General features: G+C 47.8%; 1 protein-coding gene across 9 annotated transcripts in view; it reads right to left on the bottom strand.

Annotated features, from left to right (window-relative positions):
• Positions 1-14,701: 14,701 nt before the first annotated feature.
• GAS2L3 (growth arrest specific 2 like 3) overlaps positions 14,702-21,137 on the bottom strand; it is a 109,143-nt gene continuing 102,707 nt past the window's right edge. For 5 of the 9 annotated variants that reach the window (XM_077265589.1, XM_077265586.1, XM_077265587.1 and 2 more), the window contains exon 11: positions 17,555-19,672. In XM_077265589.1, the coding sequence (XP_077121704.1) occupies positions 18,410-19,672 (1,263 nt within the window). In that variant the 3' untranslated portion in view covers positions 17,555-18,409. Of the gene's footprint in view, positions 19,673-21,137 lie in introns of all 9 variants that reach the window. The other 4 variants (XM_077265592.1, XM_077265593.1, XM_077265585.1 and 1 more) reach the window with 3 other exon arrangements.

The raw sequence follows: 21,137 nt of genomic DNA, 5'->3' as shown, positions 1-21,137 counted from the left end.
TAAACCAGCGGTACAAGCCGGCAAAGGGGGTGCCGGGGTCCCCTGCCCACTTACCGTCATCTGGTGGTGCGGGGGCTCCGGTGCCTGAAGGTCCAACTGACTGTGGTCCCGGTATGAAGCAGGGTCCGGTGGCAGAGTCCGGCCCTGCTCCAAGTAATAAAGTAAAAAAAATGGCTGCCGCAGAGAGCTCAGGAGGTGCTGCTGCTCCTGAGCCCAGGCAGGGTAGAGTGACGGTTCAGCATTGCTCTGCGGGCCTTAAAGGGGCAGCGGCGCCCCTGGGGAAAGTGAGTGCTGCACCAGGAAGCGTGCAGCAGGAGCCCCCAGCAGGAGGAAGGAAGGTTAGAGAAAAAAAAAAAGCATCTTATTGTTAATAATAATAAAAATGATACCGGGGTGAATGTGGCCGTGGCGAATGTGGATATGAATGACGGTATGGATGGAGTGTTGTGTGTTGGGGATGTGGGGGAGGGTATGAGAGAGAGTCGCAAATGTTGCAGGTGTGAATGGTGTGGATGGCGGTGCGGATGTTGGTGGTGCGGATGGTGGTATAGATGGCAGTGCGGATGATGGTATGGATGTAGGCGGTGCGGGGGGTGGCTGGTCCATCTGCCCCCCCATTCGCTCCCCTCCCCCTTTCTTTTGCGAGGGTGGTGGCTGGGGCTCCAGGGGGTTCACCTCGCCTCTGGGTTCCGGGGACGGCGTTTTGCAGCGCCGTTTTCTGGAAGCCCTAAAAAACGGAGAGCGGTCGATCCTGGTAGAGGGAAGAGAGGTGGACCTGTCTTTCTGGCTGGAGAGACATGGCCTGGCCGCCTTCCAAGATAAAAGGGAGGGGGAAACCGTATGGTCCCTCCCGACAGCCGGGCAGGGGGTGGCGAGGAGGAATGTAGTCCGTCTTCGCTGGAGAGGCAGTGAAGCTTGCCCACCCAGGAGCAGGGTGGTGGAGCTCCTCCTGAGGATGGGCTTTGGGGTAGTTGACATCTTTGCCCTGATTCATCCTGCGGCCACCCTCTTCTTTGACATCAGTTTCGTGCGGCCAGAGGGGCTTGAGCTCTTCTGGTCAAATTACGAGCTGGTGAAGGGGGAGCCCGGCTGGCGAGATTTCGCTGTACAAGCGGTGTCTCGCCAAAATGGCGTGAAGAGGGTGACCGTTATAACATGTAACGAGTCACTCTCTGGTGTTGACATCCTGACGTGGCTTTCCCGCTATGGGGAAGTCACGGACGTCCCTAAAAAAAATCTGGACGAATTTGGCATTTGGTCAGGGGGCTGGACCTTCATGATGAAGTTGAAGGTCTCAGGGGGTACTGTCACCCACATCCCTTCCTCGGCGTTCATTGGAAGGGACCGGATCCTGATCTTCTACCAGGGGCAGCCGAAGGTCTGTCACAGGTGCGGTGATCCCCGCCACTTCAGCGCAAGCTGCAAGGTGCAGAAATGTGCCTTGTGTGGCGGGGTAGGCCATCTCGCTGCATCCTGTAGGGATATTCGGTGTAACCTGTGTGGTGATCTAGGTCATCCGTACAGCCGCTGCCCTCGCTCTTTCTCCAATGCTGCTGCTGGCCGGGCGGGGGGAGGCCGTGAGGGGGAAACCTCTGGCGGTTCAACCTCTGCCGTGGTAGGTGGTGGCGGCGGGGGAGGGGCTGAGGGGTCAGTGAGGAGAGACAGAGCCCGGAATCCTGCCTACCAAAGGAGGCAGGAAAGGCGCTGCGGGGGTGGGGGGCAGGGAGAGCCTCAGGCAACTGGGGTAATGTCTGCTCCCCCCTCTGAGGCATCGGCTGTTGTCGCTGAGGCCCCGGGGGAGGCGGAGGTGTGCGAGGAGATCAGGAGGATGGAGAGGGAGGACAACAGGGCTGACTCCGACAACTCCTCCCAGTATGAAAGTGTGGATGAGGAGGTCACGGATCAGCCGACAGTAAAACAGGGTGAAAAACATCGTACCAAAAAAAGGGGGAAGAAGAAAAAGAGGGTTGCTAAGCCTTCTGGTCCTTCGCCCCCTCCCCTGACCGTAGATGTGCCAACGGAAGGGCTCACCGGCTCCCCTCTGATTGCCCTCTCCAACCGGTTCCAAGCCCTTGAGGACTCTGCTGAGCCGGAGGTCGAGGGTGAGGGGCCGGGGGCGGCACCTGGGGGGCTTTCGGGGGGCGGCGGTCTGTCCTCCGGGGGACGTTGTTTCCTCTGGGGGGGGGGACTGACCCGGAACCCAGAGGCGAGGACACCACCAAAATGGACACCTAGTCATCCTTAAAGAGGAAAAAGATGTCTGGTATTGTCCCTTCTTCGGGGGGGAAAAGTGAGGATGATGGGGTGGGGAAGAAGGCCATCTAACTTGATCACCCATGATGGCGGAACTCACCCCGTTGACTCTGGCGTTGATTAATGTCGCCAGCATAAAGTCTGATGCGGCTAGATTTGCGGCCTTCGATTTTTTCACCCGAATTGAGGCTGAAATTTTGTTTTTGCAGGAGACCAGACTAACAGACATGGGGGTCATCCACAAAGCTAAAAAGGAGTGGAGGTGTGGGCCCTCATACTGGTCTCTTGCGGCCGAGCCGTATAGCGGGGTGGCGGTCCTTTTTAAGACCGCTGAGGTGGAATGCCGATGGGTTATTGAGATAGAAATGGGGAGGTGCCTGGTCTTAGACGTCTTCATGAGGGGACAGGAGCTTCGGCTCATAAACATCTATGGTCCACAGTCTAAGTGGGACCGTAAATGTCTCTTCATGAAGATCAAGCCCTTTCTTTTTACGAGCCGGCAGGTGGTCTTCGGTGGGGATTTCAATACCATTACGAGATCCCGTGATAGGGGGGGTCCCGGAGGCCGCCTGGCTTATGATAGCATAGCCCTAAATAGTCTAGCTAGTGAAGCTCGCCTGGTGGATGTCCACATTCGGCACACCCCAGGTCACGGGGGTTTCACCTTTCATAGAGGTAGCAGTAGGTCTAGAATAGACAGGTTTTTTTTGAAGGAGGACGCCATCTTTTCTGCATTGTCCGCCGTTGAGGTGGAGTTCTCCGATCACTGTTTAATTTTCTTTTCTCTGAATGTTACAGAGACCCCCCGGATGGGAAGAGGGCTGTGGAAGCTGAATTCATCCCTTCTGGAAGAGGCGGAGGTGAGACAATCTGTTGAGGCTTTTCTTCAGAGCCAGGTACCGCTTTTGGATCTCTGTAGTACTAAGTCTGAGTGGTGGGAGATCTTCAAGAAAAGGGTGGCGGGGTTCTTCCGTCAGCTCTCGAGCCTCAGAAGCCTGAACAGGCATCGCTTGTATCAGGACCTGAGGAGGAAACTCGAGCAGCTCGTCTCGACTGGAGGTGACTGAGAGGAAATCTCCAGAGTGAAATCTTTGCTCAAGGGGTGTCAGTATGATAGGCACGCATCTTTAGTTTTTGAGAGGGACTTCGGGAAGTACCGCTCGCCTGACCCTTACAATTCACTGACATCTTACAGTTTCTGTAAGGTGGTGACAGGACTGATCGACAGTACGGGTTCCCTGAACAGATCCAAATCAGGGATCCTGGAGGTGGTCAGGTCCTTTTACTCACGCCTCTTGAGGAAGAGGGATCTGGATCGAGATGGGATGTCGGCTTTCCTGGCTGAAACTGTTCCTGAGCCAGGAGATGACCCCTCTCTTTATGTTTTGGCCGAGGTAATCAGGGAAGAGGAAGTGAGACTGGCCATTGATGGGCTTCGGCCCAAAAAAAATCGCCAGGTCCGGATGGCTTAACATCTGAGTTTTACAAGACTTTTAGGGACTCCTTGGTTCCCCTCTTGACTGAGGTGTTTAATGAGTGCCTCTCCTTGGGTGCTCTTCCCAGTTCAATGAGGAAGTCAGCTCTGATTATCTTGTCAAAGGGTAAGAACCCGTCCCGTATCGAGAATTGGCGTCCCATAGCGCTCCTCGATACGGACCGAAAGATTCTGGCAAAGGTGTTGTTTAATCGGCTGGTGAAGTTTGCACCCCGGCTCCTATCGGGGGCTCAGCACTGCTCTGTTCCAGGCCGCAGTACTTTTAGTGCTGTGCTCGGTGTCCGAGAGGCAGTGGAACAGGGCATTGCGGGTCGCTGGAAGGGGTACTTGCTGTCCTTAGACCAGGCAAAGGCTTTTGACCGGGTGGATCATGAGTACCTCTGGTCTGTCCTTCTGAGGTATGGTCTGCCGGGGAGGTTTATCAATTGGTTAAAGACCTTGTATGAGGGGGCTGAGACTTTCCCGCTCGTGAACGGTTGGGTTGGTCACCCTTTTGAGGTGAGCTCCGGGGTCCGTCAGGGCTGTCCTCTGAGCCCACTTTTATACGTGTTCGCGATCGATCCCTTCTTAAGGAGGGTAGATCGTGGACCGTTGGTGGGAGTCGGGATGGACCGGGCGGAGCCGGGGGCCACTCTGAGGGTGGTAGCGTACGCCGACGTCGTCTCCCTTTTTGTATCCTCGAGAGAGGAGGCGGATTGGGTCATGTCTGAGGTCGTGCGCTACTCGGAGGCTTCCGGGTCCATGATCAACCGGGAAAAGTGCGAGAGTCTCTGGCTGGGAGGGGGAGATCCAAGTTTTGATCTCCCGGACACCCTTCCAGGGCCCCAGTCCTCCGCTAAGATCTTAGGCATCAATTTTGGCCCAGGGGACTATCCAACAAAATTGGGAAAGCAGGCTCAAGATTGCCGCCCAGAAGGTGGACCAGTGGAAGGGTTGGTCTTTAACCCTGAGGGAAAGGGTCAGCTTGGCCAAGGGTTATTTGCTTCCCTTGCTAATTTACTTGGGCAGTGTCTGCATCTTGCCAGAGTCTCTCTGGACGCGGGTCTATAGCCTGTTCTTCCAACTGTTATGGGGGAACAGGCTTAACCTAATCAAGAGGGAGGTCACGTACCGCACGAGGAGACGAGGTGGGTTGGGTATGGTCAACCCAGTGGTGTTCTTAGTGAACACCTTTCTTAAGACCAACATTGCCAACCTCTGGACAGAGAGGGCTCCTCCGTGGGTATTCTCCTGCAGGGGATGGTTTCGGCCTTTCTTCCAGGAATGGGAGACAGGAGGGCATGTGAAGGACCTGCGCACACCTCATGGACATCTCCCGGCTTATGCTACCCCGGCTCTGAAGGTGATCCGCCGGTGGGGTCTGGGAATGTGGGAAATCAGGACCATGTCGAGGAAATCCCTTGACAGTAGGGTCCTGTTGACCCATTTCCAGAAGCCCCTGGTGCTCAGAGATTGCCCAGGCCGGGATCTGGAGGGGGGGCTCGGGTTGTTAAATTCTTCACGGATCCCCTCGAAGTTTTGGGACTTGGCCTGGCGCTGGTTCCATGGGAGGCTGTATGTGAGGGACAATCTGAAGTACAGGAACTCTGATGATCGGGGTTGTCCCCGTGAAGAGTGTGGCGACATGCTGGAAAGCATGGAGCACTTTCTCCTTCAGTGTCCCTTTAATGCAGGGGTCTATAACCGGGTGGGTGCTTCCATAGGCTGGCCTAGGTTGGCATCCCTTTCCTATCCTGAGTGGGCTTATGGGGCATTCAGATCCCTTGGTGGCCGAGATCGGGGCACTTTATTCCTAGTTAGTGTAGTTGTTAGGTTCTACACCTGGAATGCACGGTGCTTAGTTTCAACGCAGCATAAAACCCTCCCCCGGGATGAGGTGGTTAGTAACATCTTGGGTGACCTGGGTAAGGTGCGCTCTTTGGAGTTCGGGAGGCTGGGTGCGAGGAGGGCCTCTTGGCTTTGGAGGGGTCTCTCCTTTTAATACGTACCCGAGGGAAAGCTTGGTTTGAGTGATTAGGGAAAATCTTCCTAGGATTTCGGGAGGCCGGGTATGTAGAGGGCCTCTTCACTTTGGAGGGGTCTCTCTTCTTACTCTAGGGACAGGCTGTGTGATTGGGATAGGGAAAGATAAGGTGGTGTGGGGTGTTGAGGGACAGTTATTTAGGGATAGATAGGGACAGGGAGGGACAGTTTAGGGATTGGTAGATAGTTAGCATTGTTAAGTTAGGTAGAATAGGGATAGGTAGGGGCAGGTAGGGATAGTTAGGGTCAGCTTTTTGAGGGACAGTCTTAGTTGAGTAGGGATAGGGTGTTTGTGTTAGGGTCTCTTCAGACTCCTTTTTCCTGGTGGCGGGCTGGTGTGTGGCATGATTAGCTTTTTGTTTTGTTTCTGGTGAAAATATATGGATATTGGGCTTGCAGGTGCTGAACTTGGGCCTTACAGGTTTCAGTTATTGTTTTGTTTTGTGATATGATGGTATAACATATTGATGCTAGTTATGTTCTGTAAAGTGTTGCTGTTTATTTGTTTGATACCATGTGTGTAATTTTTCTTGTGTTTTTGTGCTTTCTGTGTGCATAGTTAGTATGATGTGGGGGGGTGTAGTTTAGGTTGGGTGGGGGGTGTATGTTGGGGTTGTACGTTGGGGTTGTACAGGGGCATATGGTCCCTGGAAAATATTTGAGAAAATTATAAGGGCATGAACTTACATGGACCCGTAGTGTTTGTAAAACGGAAAAAAAAAAGAAAAAAAAGGAAAAAAAAAAAAAATGTTTGCGTTATAAGGGCATGAACTTACATGGACCTGTGGTGTTTTGCAAAAGGCATGGACTAATCATGGACCTATGATTGCAGTGCGGGTGGCGGGGGGAAAAAAATAAAAAAATAAAATAAAATTAAAATTAAATAAAAAAGTGTTTTGTGTATATATATTAGGGTTAAGTTGTATATATTAGGATTAAATTTAGTTCTGCGGCCAGTGAGGCCATCTTTTCTTTTGGGCAGTATGGGCCAGACTTTTATTTTTTTCCTTTTGAGTATGAATGGGGGAGGTGTGAATGTGGATGAGTGGGTTTAACTTAATGTTTTCTTTTAGAGTATACATAGGTAGGTTCCTACTGGGGGTCCTGTTCAAGCCGAATAAGTTTTAAAAGACGCAAGTATTGTTTATGGACAATAGTCTTATGGACATCTTCAAGGCTGGTTTTTTAAGTTAATTTTGGTTTGTTTCCCCGTTTTATGATTATTTATTTGGTGTTTTGTATATATGTTTTTGTACTTTAATAAAAAAAGAGTTCCTGAAGGAACTACAGATAGTGCTTTGGAATGGTGCCCGGGTTGCCCCAGCAAGACTTTCACACTTGGGTGCCCCTCAGGCGCTGTTTTGTTAGTTGTAGCCACTCTGGGTCCGATTTGGCGGGCGGCGCCACTCTGGGTCCGATTTGGCAGGCGGCGCCACTCTGGGTCCGATTTGGTGAGCGGGGCAATAATTATAATAAGACTACAGATAGCACAGCACAATTTCAAAGCACTATCACTTTAAGAGCTGATATTATCTGGCAAAACTGTGCTGGTGTGGTCATGTACAGTTCGCAGGCGTTGGCATAGTAACTGGGCCTGACTGCGCATATCAATGAGCTAATCAGCCAGGTGGCAAGTGGCAGGTACATTTCAAATTGCCTCAGAAACCTGGCCATTATAACCTATGGGAAAATTTCCCTATTGAAATGCATTACAATGAGGGGAAAAAACATTTTCAAACGCAAATTGCGCCAAAACTACAAATCCGATCGACACGAAAAATACTTAGCACACCTCTTGGGGACGCTGGCTTCGAAATGACACCTCACTGGAGTCTGAGTGAAGCGGTTCGGGCCGCATTACGTGCGGACTGAATAATAACTAGATGGGTATTTCCTGAAGGAACTACAGATAGTGCTTTGGAATGGTGCCCGGGTTGCCCCAGCAAGACTTTCACACTTGGGTGCCCCTCAGGCGCTGTTTTGGTAGTTGTAGCCACTCCGGGTCCGATTTGGCGGGCGGCGCCACTCCGGGTCCGATTTGGCGGGCGGCGCCACTCCGGGTCCGATTTGGCGGGCGGCGCCACTCCGGGTCCGATTTGGCGGGCGGCGCCACTCCGGGTCCGATTTGGCGGGCGGCGCCACTCCGGGTCCGATTTGGCGGGCGGCGCCACTCCGGGTCCGATTTGGCGGGCGGCGCCACTCCGGGTCCGATTTGGCGGGCGGCGCCACTCCGGGTCCGATTTGGCGGGCGGCGCCACTCCGGGTCCGATTTGGCGGGCGGCGCCACTCCGGGTCCGATTTGGCGGGCGGCGCCACTCCGGGTCCGATTTGGCGGGCGGCGCCACTCCGGGTCCGATTTGGCGGGCGGCGCCACTCCGGGTCCGATTTGGCGGGCGGCGCCACTCCGGGTCCGATTTGGCGGGCGGCGCCACTCCGGGTCCGATTTGGCGGGCGGCGCCACTCCGGGTCCGATTTGGCGGGCGGGTCACTTTAAGAGCTGATATTATCTGGCAAAACTGTCCTGCTGGGGTCATGTACAGTTCATAGGCGTTGGCATAGTAACTGGGTCTGACTGCACATATCAATGAGCTAATCAGCCAGGTGGCAGTTGACAGTTATGTTGAAATTGCCTCAGAAACCCGGCCATTATACCCTATGAGGAAATTTCCCTATTGAAACTCATTAAGACAATGCTTTCCAATGAGGGGAAAACAATTTTCAAACGCAAATTGCGCCAAAACTACAAATCCGATCGACACGAAAAATAGTTAGCACACCTCTCGTGGACGCTGGCTTCGAAATGACACCTCACTGGAGTCTGTGCGTTCAGCGGTTCGGGCTGCATTAATTGTGAAAAAAAGCCTAATAATAATAATAATAATAATAATAATAATAATAATAATAATAAGAAGAAGAAGAAGAAGAAGTTTACCACGATGGAATAACAGTATAGTGCTTTGTTCCAAAGCACTATAATAATAAGAAGTTTACACTTAATTATAGTGCTTTGGAACAAAGCACTATACTGTTATTCCATCGTGGTAAAGGAACAGAAAAATGGGAGTCCCATAACAGATAAAAATGGCACCACACAGACCTCATTGAATATAATAGGGTTCGATTTGCTTCAATGAATTGATCGGAGAGGAGAGGGAGGGGTGTGTAAGGGAGGGGCGACGGTGCTGCACTTTTCCTTCTAATGGGTTAATGTGGGGATTTGTGATATGGCCCCCAAACAAAAGCTGCACACAAGAGCAAATACAATTTTAGTAAACCTGCCACATTGTGCTCTGTGAAAACTGTTCATTATAGAACTATAAGCATAGGTGACAAAAAAAAAAATATGACTTGCCATATTTCTGCACAATTTCTTGGTTATTGTGAGTGGATGCGTGGTTTTGCAGAAACTAAGTGGCCATGAACAATAAGCAGGCAACTTGTAAAGAATTTCTAATGATACCTAAAAAAAGCCCATCTGATTTATGAAGCCACTACATCGCAGCCTCACCGCACTATGGGACCACAGCCTTATAGTTTTCTTATCACAAGAGCAAATCTAAGTGAAATACATCCAGAAAAATAAAGTGCCAGTTTTAGCTTTTGTGTTCATACATCTGCCAAAAACCTGTAGGCCACACTGATGAAGAAATGTGGGCAGCAGTGCGAAACCTATGTAACAAGTAACCATCCGACATCACATCTATAATGTAGCACTTCCAACACATTACCTCTAGTAATTCAGAGAGCTACAGTACAATACCACTTTAGGCCGGTTTCACACATCAGTGTCTCCAGTACGTGAGGTGACAGTTTCTTCACGTACCGGAGACACTGACACACGTAGACCCATTAAAATCAATGCATCTGTGCAGATGTCATTGATTTTTTGCGGACCGTGACTCCGTGTGCCAAACACGGAGACATGTCAGTGTTCGTGGGAGCGCACGTATTACACGGACCCATTAAAGTCAATGGGTCCGTGTAAAACACGGACCTCACACGGACGTTCTCCGTGTGCGGTCCCTGTGGCGTGCAGGAGACAGCGCTACAGTAAGCGCTGTCCCCCCCCCCCATGGTGCTGAAGCCGCCATTCATATCTTCTGTGCAGCAGCGTTTGCTGCATAGAAGATATGAATAATAGTGTTTAAATGAAAGATCTACCTGTCCGCCGCCCCCCCACCCCCTGTGCGCCCCCCCGCTGTTCAGAAAATACTCACCCGCTCCCACATTGGCTGTCGCTGCTTCCTGGTCTGGCCGCGGCTTCTACTGTATGCGGTCACGTGGGGCCGCTCATTTACAATCATGAATAGTCGGCTCTGCCCCTCTGGGAGGTGGAGCCGCCTGTTCATGACTGTAAATGAGCGGCCCCACGTGACTGCATACAGTGGAAGCCGCGGCCAGACCAGGAAGGAACGACGGCCAACGAGGGATGCGGGTATTTTCTGAACAGCGGGGGGGGGGCGCACAGGAGGGGGGGCCGCACAGGGGGTGCACGTATGGCCTACGTGAGCTCACGGGCACGGATAACTCTGGTACCGATTTTTTCCGGTACCGGAATTATCTGGACGTGTGGGACAGCCCTTAGCTTGTGTTTATAGTGATTTATGGTGACGAGACGGCAAAGCGACAGCGCTACTAACATCATGTGGAATCCAGCTAATGGGTTTAAACAGGAGCTACTAATGACCCACCAATAATGGGTAGTGATCGCAAAAATCTAGCTGGTGTTCACAAGGAGGTTAGATGGACAACTATAGAACGTTTTTCCTCAAAGATTAAATTTAAACGCATTAGTCAGATAAATATAAAAATAGCTTGTTCACAAGAATATTTTTAAATTGTACAATTGGATACAAACGTAATAAAAAGGGATTACCAGCACTTAAGGGTATGTTTCCACGGTCAGGATTGCATCAGGATTTGACACAGATAAAATCTGCACTGGAGGTCACTGGCAGGTCACCTGCGTTTTCCATGCGTTTTTTTTTTTTATGCGGATTTGTGTGTTTTTGTAAGCTAAATAAAGTTATACAGAAAAAAAACGAATTGTGATGTCATTTCTTGTCCAACCTCTTCATTTACATACTCCATTGAAGAATAATGTTTAGACACACAGATAGATATAGATACGATAGAGAGATAGATAGATACAATAGATAGATCTATCTATCCATCTATCTATTGTATCTATCGATGGATATATCTATAGATATATCCATCTATAGATATATTTTTAGATAGATATATTGGTAGATAATAGGTAGATAGATAATAAATAGATACAATAGATAGATAATAGATGATAATACCAAGCCCGATGTTTAGTAATAAACATAATAAAATATTAAGAGTTAGGCCGGGGTCATATTTGCGAGAAACTCACACGAGTCTCACCTCAATACCCGGTACTGCCGCAGGCACGTGGGACCAGAGCGTGCGACTGCATGTATTTCTATGTAGCTGAACGCTCCAGTCCCGAGTGGCAGTGGCAGTGCCGGGTATTGAGGTGAGACTCATGTGAGTTTCTCGCAAGTATGACCACGGTGTTAAAAACAGTATGTTTAATTTAAAAAAATAAAATAAAAATGGTGTGGGCTCCTGCACAATTTTCTGCGCCAGAGAGGGAATGCCAACGACTGGGGGACTGATGTTTGTAGCCTGGGAGGGGGTTAATACCCATGGATCTTCCCAGGCTAAGAATATCAGCCTGCAGCTGTATTTTTAGCCTTTACTGGCTATAAAAGTAGGGGGACCCCCCAAAAAAATTACGTGGGGTCCTCCTATAATTTATAGCCAGAAAGGCTACGCAGACAGCTGTGGGCTGATATTCATAGCGTAGAGAGGGGCCATGGTTATTGCCGGCCCCCCCGGCAATACGACAAATACTGGCCCCCAGCTGCCCCAGAAATGGCGCATCTGTAAGATGTGCCAATTCCGGTGCTTAGCCTCTCTTCCCACTCCCCTGTAGCGGTGGGATATGGGGTAATAAGGGGTTAATATCACCTTTGTAAGGTGACATTAAGCCGGCTTCGTAATGGAGAGGCGTCAATAACATACCTACCATTACTAATCCTATACTTGTGAAAGGGTTAATAAAGCGCACACATGCAGAATAAAGTATGTGTATATGAAATAAAACACCACACAGTTTTGACCATATTTTTATTGTACGTTCAATCCATGCGGTGCCCTCGTCTCCTGGAAAAATGAAAAATAATAAACCAACAGTGTACTCCCCGAGTCCGACGTAGTCCTTAATATCGAGTGTCCCACGACGAGTCCGGCTCTACTACATCTGGATGCCTGACATCCACACATAGCAGAGCTTGTAGATGATCGCCGGAGATAACTCTCCAGCAATCACCTACACTGCAGTGTTCTCACAATCAGCTGACCGTGAGAACCAGACTAGTGACCGGAGAGAACCCCCGGTCATGTGCACGGCAGTTCTCGCGGTAAGCAAAGTTATCGCGAGAACTGCAGAGGACACGAGACTTCCGGCGGCGGGACAGGTAAGACCTTATTTAAATTAGGAGCCGTGTAGTAAGCTGCCTTTACACAGTTACTACGCATGTGACTAATCATTAGATGCGATTTTATTGCATCTAATGATTATCTATGGGAAATTTACGGTGCGACGACGGAGCGTTGCCGCATTGTAAACAGACATGCTGCGTTCTGAAAAGACGCGCCGCATGTCTGTTTACGCGGGTCTGCCCCCTGCGTGTTTTAACGCATAGTGGAGACGGGATTTCATGAACATCTGGACGCTGCAGCTCTACGCAGTGTCAAACACGCAGCGTTTCCTGACCGTGGAAACACACCCTTACAGTAATGAGTTATATGGCACTGCAATGTTAATTGCAACTTTGGTTAATAGGAAAAGTGTTCCAGATGAGGACAGGCCATCAGAAAAGCAGTAAGTGGGCAATGTGTATACTACTCCACTTAAGGTACCGTCACACTTAGCGACGCTGCAGCGATACAGACAACGATGCCGATCGCTGCAGCGTCGCTGTTTGGTCGCTGGAGAGCTGTCACACAGACCGCTCTCCAGCGACCAACGATGCCGAGGTCCCTGGGTAACCAGGGTAAACATCGGGTTGCTAAGCGCAGGGCCGCGCTTAGTAACCCGATGTTTACCCTGGTTACCAGTGTAAAATGTAAAAAAACAAACAGTACATACTTACATTCGCGTCCCCCGGCGTCCACTTCCTGCACTGACTGAGCGCCGGCCCTAACAGCAGAGCGGTGACGTCACCGCTGTGCTGTGCTTTCACTTACGGCCAGCGCTCAGTCAGTGCAGGAAGCGGACGGCGGGGGACGTGTGAGAGACATCAGAGGGTGAGTATGTACTGTTTGTTTTTTTACATTTTACACTGGTAACCAGGGTAAATATCGGGTTACTAAGCGCGGCCCTGCGCTTAGTAACCCGATATTTACCCTGGTTACCATTGTAAAACATCGCTGGTATTGTTGCTTTTGCTGTCAAACACAACGATACACGGCGATCTGACGACCAAATAAAGTTCTGAACTTTAATCAACGACCAGCGATATCACAGCAGGATCCTGATCGCTGCTGCGTGTCAACCACAACGATATCGCTATCCAGGACGCTGCAACGTCACGGATCGCTAGCGATATCGTTTAGTGTGACGGTACCTTAAATGTACGTAGAGAATACATGACAAAATGGTTACGTGTAGAGACAATGACCTCACAATTGTAATACATTCCTGGAAGATATTTCCCCTTTGTAAACAGCGCTAATAATGATCTGGCTGTGTCCACCCAGCATTTTTTTTTTTAAGCACGTCATGTGACAAGGATCATTAAAGGGTCAATATTGACTTTTAGGATTTCTACTTCTAAGGCCTGTTTCACACGTCAGTGGCACCGGTACGTGTGGTGACCGTTTCCTCACGTACCGGAGACACTGACACACGTAGACACATTAAAATCAATGTGTCTCTGCAGATGTCAGTGATTTTTCGCGGACCGTGTGTCCGTGTGCAAAACACGGAGACATGTCCACGTTTCTCCGGCAGCACGGTCCGCAAAGCGTCCTGCACACGGAGAACAGTGTTCACTCTCCTCCGTGTGCACGTACCGCCGCAGGAGAAACAGAGCTACAGTTAAGCGCTGTCCCCTGCTTTTGGTGCTGAAGCCGGCATTCATTCCTTCTCCCCAGCAGCGTTCGCTGGAGAGAAGGAATGAAAAATCAAGTTTTTAAAAAAAAAATTTTTTGTTAAAAATAAAGTTCTGGGTCACCTCCTGCCTCCCACCCCCTGTGCGCCCGCCCGCTTGCAGAAGAAATACTCACCCAGCTCCCGCGATGCCTCCTCAGCGCCGGCAGCTTGTCCTGTGTGAGTGGTCAAATGGTACCGCTCATTACAGGGATGAATATGCGGCTCCACCTCCCATAGGGGTGGGCGCACAGGGGGTGGGAGGCGGGAGGTGACCCCGAACTTTATTTTTAGCAAAAAAAAATTCAAAAAAAACCTTGATTTTTCATTCCTTCTCTCCAACGAACGCTGCTGGGGAGAAGGAATGAATGCCGGATTCAGCACCAAAAGCAGGGGACAGCGCTTAACTGTAGCGCTGTCTCCTGAACGGTCCGTGTGGTCCTCAGTCGGCACACGGCTGCCGCACGTGTGCCACACTGATGTGCCACGTGAGCACATGGACACGGATAACTCCGGTACCGGAATTATCTGGACGTGTGAGACTGGCCTAATAGTTGGTACTAGAGTTCAAGACCTATTCCTCCCTGAAGAGGCAATTTGCATATTGCATATCTCACAGGAGCATTGCTTGCATGGCCTATATGTCTCCTTATACTGGCATGTCAGCCATAACCTCTCCTTGTGAAGAGTGACATCTTTTACACCCTAGTCAGATCTCATGCACTGCACTGAGGAGGGGCAACACCTGTCTGCAAATTGAGATTCTGGTTTGGCTTTTTTCCTAAGGCTAGATAACCGATTACTGCTGGATCCATTTCAATGGCATGATTACTGGACATGCGAACTTAGCCAAAGCCATGTGGTAAGGCTTGTTAGCCCATTCACCCCCAGGCCATTTTCCTTTATTTTTTTTTTTCTTCCTCCTACCCTTATAAGAGCCATAACTTTTTTATATTTTCGTCAATATAGCCATATGGGTGCTTGTTTTTGCAAGACGAGTTGGACTTTTGAATGGCACCAGTAATTTTACTATTTAGTGTACTGGAAAATGGGAAAAAAAAATCCAAGTGCGGTAAAATTGTATGTGGAAAAGAAAAAAATTGCAATTCTACAATAGTTTTTTTATTTACCATATTCACTATATGGTACAACGGACCTGGCAATATGATTCTCCAGGTCAGTACGAGTACACAAATAATAAACTATACTTGTTTGGTATCTAAGTGGTGAAAAAAAAATTCTAACATTTGTGCGAAAAAAGGTTTTGCTTTTTTTTTTTTCGCCAATTTCTGAGACCGTAATGTTTTCACTTTTCAAGATCTGAGGCTGGGAGAGGGCTTATTTTTGATGCCCTAAGCTGACATTTTTATTTACACCATTTGGGGTAGATACAATGTTTTGATCAACTCTTATTACATTTTATTGCAGTATTGAGGCGACCTAAAAAAAAAAAAAAAAAAAGTAATTCTGGAGATTTTTTTTCCCCTCATAACGCCGTTTACCAGTCATCTGATTCATTTATTTTATATTTTGATAGATGGGACATTTCTGAACCAAGCGATAAAATGTGTATTTTGTTCTTGTTTTACTTTCAATGGGGCAAAAGAGGGGGTGATTTAAACCAAATTTCATTTAGCCTTTTAGGACCACAAGTTAACCATTTCTGGACTGACCATAGACTAAACGTCCGTGGACTCCACTATTTACTCTGTACAGACGTTCTAAAAACGTCATGCAGTGTAAAACGCTTGCATGAGATTGTGCAGCTGTGGGGCAAGAAAACCAGCTGTCAGACACAGCCAGACTCTTCACAGAAAAGAAACATGGTTTATTACCAAGCTTACCTTCTCAATCTTTGCATAGACAACACTGAGCCAGCACTTGTGTATACAGATTTGGGAAGCACTAAACAGTGCCACTTCCTCCACCTGACTCAGTGATCATGTGATCGCTGGGTGTAGGGAGGGAGCAGGAGCTGCTAGATTCATGGAGACCTAGTCAGCTCTGCTATGCACCCAGGAGGCTAAATTTACCCTACAACTGCCAGTTACAAGGGAAGTCCGCAACAAAAGGATTGTAATAATATGATAAAAGGTCCCCCAAAGATCTTTGCAACCCCTAAGATCTTTAGTGTGCGAAATAAAAAATAAATAAATACAAAAATAAAATGGCAAAAAACATAACTAAGATACTGCCAATGAAAGAATATGTCCAATACATTAATAAAAATTCTATGGAAGGCAATTTAAAGTTTTTTTTTCCTAGTTGTCTTATGTGGTCCTTTAAAAAAAAAAAAAAAAAAAAACATTTCTTTTTTCTGATATTAGGAGAAAAAAATGTAAACAAGACAAACATGAAGCCCCATATACCATCAGAGAAGGAAAAGAAAAAAAAAAGAAAAATTGATTTGAGTATCTGAACCAGGATTTTTTTTTTTTAGAGCTGTTAAAAGCACATGTATGATAAAAACCTAAAAATAGTGGGGAGGGGAGGAATCTTCATTCAGTTTAATTTTTTTTTTTTTTAATTATATAGGACTACTAAATTTCTGATTTATGGCAAGAAAATACATTATTTGGTTCTCTCTGCAGCGCCCCAGAGTCCTGGTCGTTGCAGTACTGTGGCTCCGCCACTATGGGGAGCTATGGTGCGTCTGATGGCACTGAAGGAGTTCATCTGATCAGGTATCACAGACACCAATACATTTCACAGCCGGGCCTCCGGGGGGAGCTAAGGGTTCTATTCACTAGGCCACTCCCCACCATAGTGGGTAAACTGGGGGTCAGGCAGGAAGTTAGATCAGAAAGCTGACTGGGTTGGAACCAGGCAACACCTTGTGGCAGAGGGTGTTGTGGGGGAAGATACAGTAGGGTCTCTGTCAGGGGTGGGATCCTGACAGAGGCTTGGCAACTTGAACGAACGTAACGGGACCGCGCCTGCTCAGGATAGCGGCGGTGCCCAAGGAAGGACGAGAAGCGAGATAGATTGTGCTGAGTGAGAAACGAGATCAAGCAATAGGAGAATACCAGTAGGGGTCGTGCTGTAAGACCGAAGCAACACCCTACTGAGGCACACTACCGGTGGCCGGAACGCCGAGAGAGTATTTCAACATCCAGCTTCAAGCAATACTCTAAACAGCGGCAGGGCAGTCAGTCTAAGGCGGGCTGTCTAACTTAAATCACCTATGCAGTCTTGGGGGGCAACTTGTGGAGAGGGGCGACTCTAGGGTCCCGGAAGAGCTCCGAGCCTACCCGTCAAACGGGTGCCGTCCCAACCAGAACATCAGGGAGGGACGGAGGATTAGCAGAACATCATCTAATCGAGTTGTGAGGGAACTTAAGAAACAGACACAACAGTTGTGGGGACTTTCTGTAAGCACAGCAGGGAAGGACCACAACACATAGCGCTAGAAGGAAGGCACAGATTTCCACCTGCTAAGAGAATTCTGGAGGTGCCATTGGACCGGCCGGACTTGCGTAGCCTGGTTATCCGGATTTCGGACTGAGGACCCAGAGATCTTCAGTAAAGAGGTAAAGAAACTGCAACCTGGTGTTCTCGTTATTTACTGCATCGCACCACAGCCTCACCACCACCATCATTCACTACTCTTGCACCGGACGTCCCCCCTGACAGGCAGGGCCACGGACCGGGCCTAGCCACCGTGACAACCCCAGAGCAGAGACTCAGAGGCCCGGTACCGGGTACCCCTCGGCCTTGCGGCAGTGGGGGCGCTCCATCTCCACTCACCCAAGTGATTCTTTTAAAACTTAAGTCACCAAATAGCAACGTTTCATAAAGTGATTCTCCAGCTTGGACCAATTTTAAAAATTATAAGGGGAACTACACGGATTCAAGCAATAAAGCGAAGCAGCAGGACTCAAATTTCTGCAGCTCCCCTTATAGCAGTATGCATAGAGGTCGATACTCACATGAAGTGAACAAATATGTAGCAGAATTTCTACACAAAAAATGTCACTCTGGAGGAGAAAAAACACACACCGTTCCATACCCAACATTGCAACTTGGTGTCTTATTTTACAGTTTTTTTTGTTTTACTTTGCATAGATCCAGGTCATAATTTTGTCAATTACCCATCTATAAATTCCTTTAAACCCCTTATGGGAAGGCACGTAAATATTACAATCTCCACGAGTGAGGCAGCTTTTTGTAGGTCTATACAAAATGGTTCATTTCCTGCCAGCAGGAGTTTTCCATATAGAGCACAGTTAGCATGTACACATCTTCCTGGTTAATCATAGCGATACTGGAACACAACCTATAGCTGCATTTCTTGCATAGTGTCATAGCTAGAAATTTAGGATTGTACTTGGCTTTATAAAGAATAAAACAGCTTATTAAATTATCCCTACAGTAAAAACACATGGATTCATTTATTCTCCACATTGTGTGTGAAGAAATGACCATTAGTGACACCGGAAAGGTGTAATGGATCACTTCTTTGCCACAGTAAGGTGGTCCTCCTTATTTTTAACCAATTTTTCTTTAGTGGATTCAGGAGCGGCCCGGCGAGACAACTTGGCTCTTGAACCCAGCTGATCAGACCCAGTTGGTGCTTTCTCTTTCTTTACAGTACGGCTTATAGGCTCAGTTTTGGTAGAGGTTTTTGTCTTTGGTACAGCCTGTGTTTTGGGTGCAGACTGTGGAAGTTTAACTACAGAAAGTGGGGTGCGTCCAGACATTGCAGTCTTATCAGGGGCACTCTTATTGGGGCCATTTTTGGCAGACTGGACTGGTTTAGTAGTATTCCGGCTAATGGCAGTTGGCGGTTTGGACAATGGGTGAGAAAGGTACGGATAAATTGGGACTTTGTCAGGCACACGAGAAGATACCACAAAGGGCTTCCTCTCCTGGAGATTGTTCTTTGGCATTTCTGTTTTTTTGCTTACTTTCACATCCTTGAAGGCAACTGTAGCAGGGACAGACTTCAGATTGGTAGTGCTTTTGTAGTTCGGTTTTACAATCTCAGTCCTTTTAGAGAAATCAGATTTAACTGATGACGCAATAGCTGCTTTACTAGAGGCTGGTATATTTAATGGTCCCGGCTTAGTCTGAAGGTCAGGCACACCCTTAGACTTCGTCATAAGACGGGTCAAAGATGTGGGAGAACATCTAGGAGTCGGCATCTTCTCATTTGTGCCCCCATACTGCATGTTTTTACCATTCTGAGCTATTTTAGCAGAATGTAAGCCATTGGTTTTCCCAACATTAGTAGGTGAACTAAGGTTTTTCGGTGTACCTTTCACTTCAGGCCTAGCAGTATGAGGTGGAGAACTGGATTTCTTTGCTACCTTTTTCTGTGGCTCAGGGAGTAATGGAGACCCCTTTCTTGGCATGACTTGGATTTTGGGACGTACTGATGTCAGTGGTGAATTGTTAGTTCCCCTATGAGTAGCTGACGTAGGGGATTTTTGACTTTTGAGATTAACATGGGAAGGGGTTACTTGCGGCGATGGGGTAGATGCCAGTTTTTGCGAAGCATTTATTGCAGATATAGGGTTCATTACAGGAGGATGTAGAGATTTGCTGGTTTGTGTTGACACGCTGTCACTTTGTACCCCTTTCTGGAACTGTAAAATCTTTTGCTCCAAAGTTGTAAACTGAAGGACTCTGCAAGGGTCAAATTTTAATAAAAATCCTTGAAGAGTATCCCATCCTCCTCCTACTCTTACCATGACATGCTTTCCAAGTAGCATCTGCAAGAGAAATACAGCAAACATACTGATTTAGCATGTAACAAGAATCCAGCCACCAAATTATATTAAAGGGTTACCACAGTCTTAGAAAGCAATGCTAAGAAATGACATCCCTTGTGGAGGCCTGACATCAGACTCCTGCAATCCTGAAAACGAAGAGGCCAAAGCTTCTATGCAGTTTTTCCTACAGCTACTGCGCAAAAAGAGAATGTAAGTCAAAAGAGCTGCAAGGCGGCTAATATTAAATATTGGATGGTGCTCTAGTGGTCAGACCCACAATGATCATGAAGGGATCGTATATCTTAGACATATGGGACTAATGTTAAAAAGGTTAAGTGCTAAGGAAATGTATTCTTTGTATTTTCCACTTCAGGTTCCCATATTTACTTGCAGCACTTTCAAATGTGAGGCCTCGCTTTACTCAAATGTAATACAAAAAAAATAAAATAAAAACGGCATTTTTATATTCCTAAGATACACCGATTCGGTCATCAAATCTATATACAAATATACAGTTGTGGCCAAAAGTATTGACACCCCTGCAATTCTGTCAGATAATACTGTTTCTTCCTGAAAATGATTGCAAACACAAATTATTTGGTATTATCTTCATTTAATTTGTCTTAAATGAAAAAAAACACAAAAAGAATTGTCCTAAAGCCAAAGTGGATATAATTCCACACCAGACATAAAAAAGGAGATGGACAAAAGTATTGGCACTGTTCAAAAAATCATGTGATGCTTCTCTAATTTGTGTAATTAACAGCACCTGTAACTTACTTGTGGCACCTAACAGGTGTTGGCAATAACTAAATCACACTTGCAGCCAGTTGACATGGATTAAAGTTGACTCAACCTCTGTCCTGTGTCCTAGTGTGTACCACATTGAGCATGGAGAAAAGAAAGAAGACCAAAGAACTGTCTGAGGACTTGAGAAACCAAATTGTGAGGAAGCATGAGCAATCTCAAGGCTACAAGTCCATCTCCAAAGACCTGAATGTTCCTGTGTCTACCGTGCGCAGTGTCATCAAGAAGTTTAAAGCCCATGGCACTGTGGCTAACCTCCCTAGATGTGGACGAAAAATAAAAATTGACAAGAGATTTCAACGCAAGATTGTGCGGATGTTGGATAAAGAACCTCGACTAACATCCAAACAAGTTCAAGCTGCCCTGCAGTCCGAGGGTACAACAGGGTCAACCCGTACTATCCGTCGGCATCTGAATGAAAAAGAACTGTATGGTAGGAGACCCAGGAAGACCCCACTTCTTACCCCGAGACATAAAAAAGCCAGGCTGGAGTTTGCCAAAACTTACCTGAAAAAGCCTAAAACGTTTTGGAAGAATGTTCTCTGGTCAGATGAGACAAAAGTAGAGCTTTTTGGGCAAAGGCATCAACAGGTTACAGGAGAAAAAAAAAAAAAAAGAGGCATTCAAAGAAAAGAACACGGTCCCTACAGTCAAACAT

The sequence above is a fragment of the Ranitomeya variabilis genome, chromosome 5 (genome assembly GCF_051348905.1).
Source record: "Ranitomeya variabilis isolate aRanVar5 chromosome 5, aRanVar5.hap1, whole genome shotgun sequence".
Lineage (NCBI taxonomy): Eukaryota > Metazoa > Chordata > Amphibia > Anura > Dendrobatidae > Ranitomeya > Ranitomeya variabilis.
Note: the sequence above shows the minus strand (reverse complement) of the source record. Positions and strands in the feature narration are given on the sequence as shown.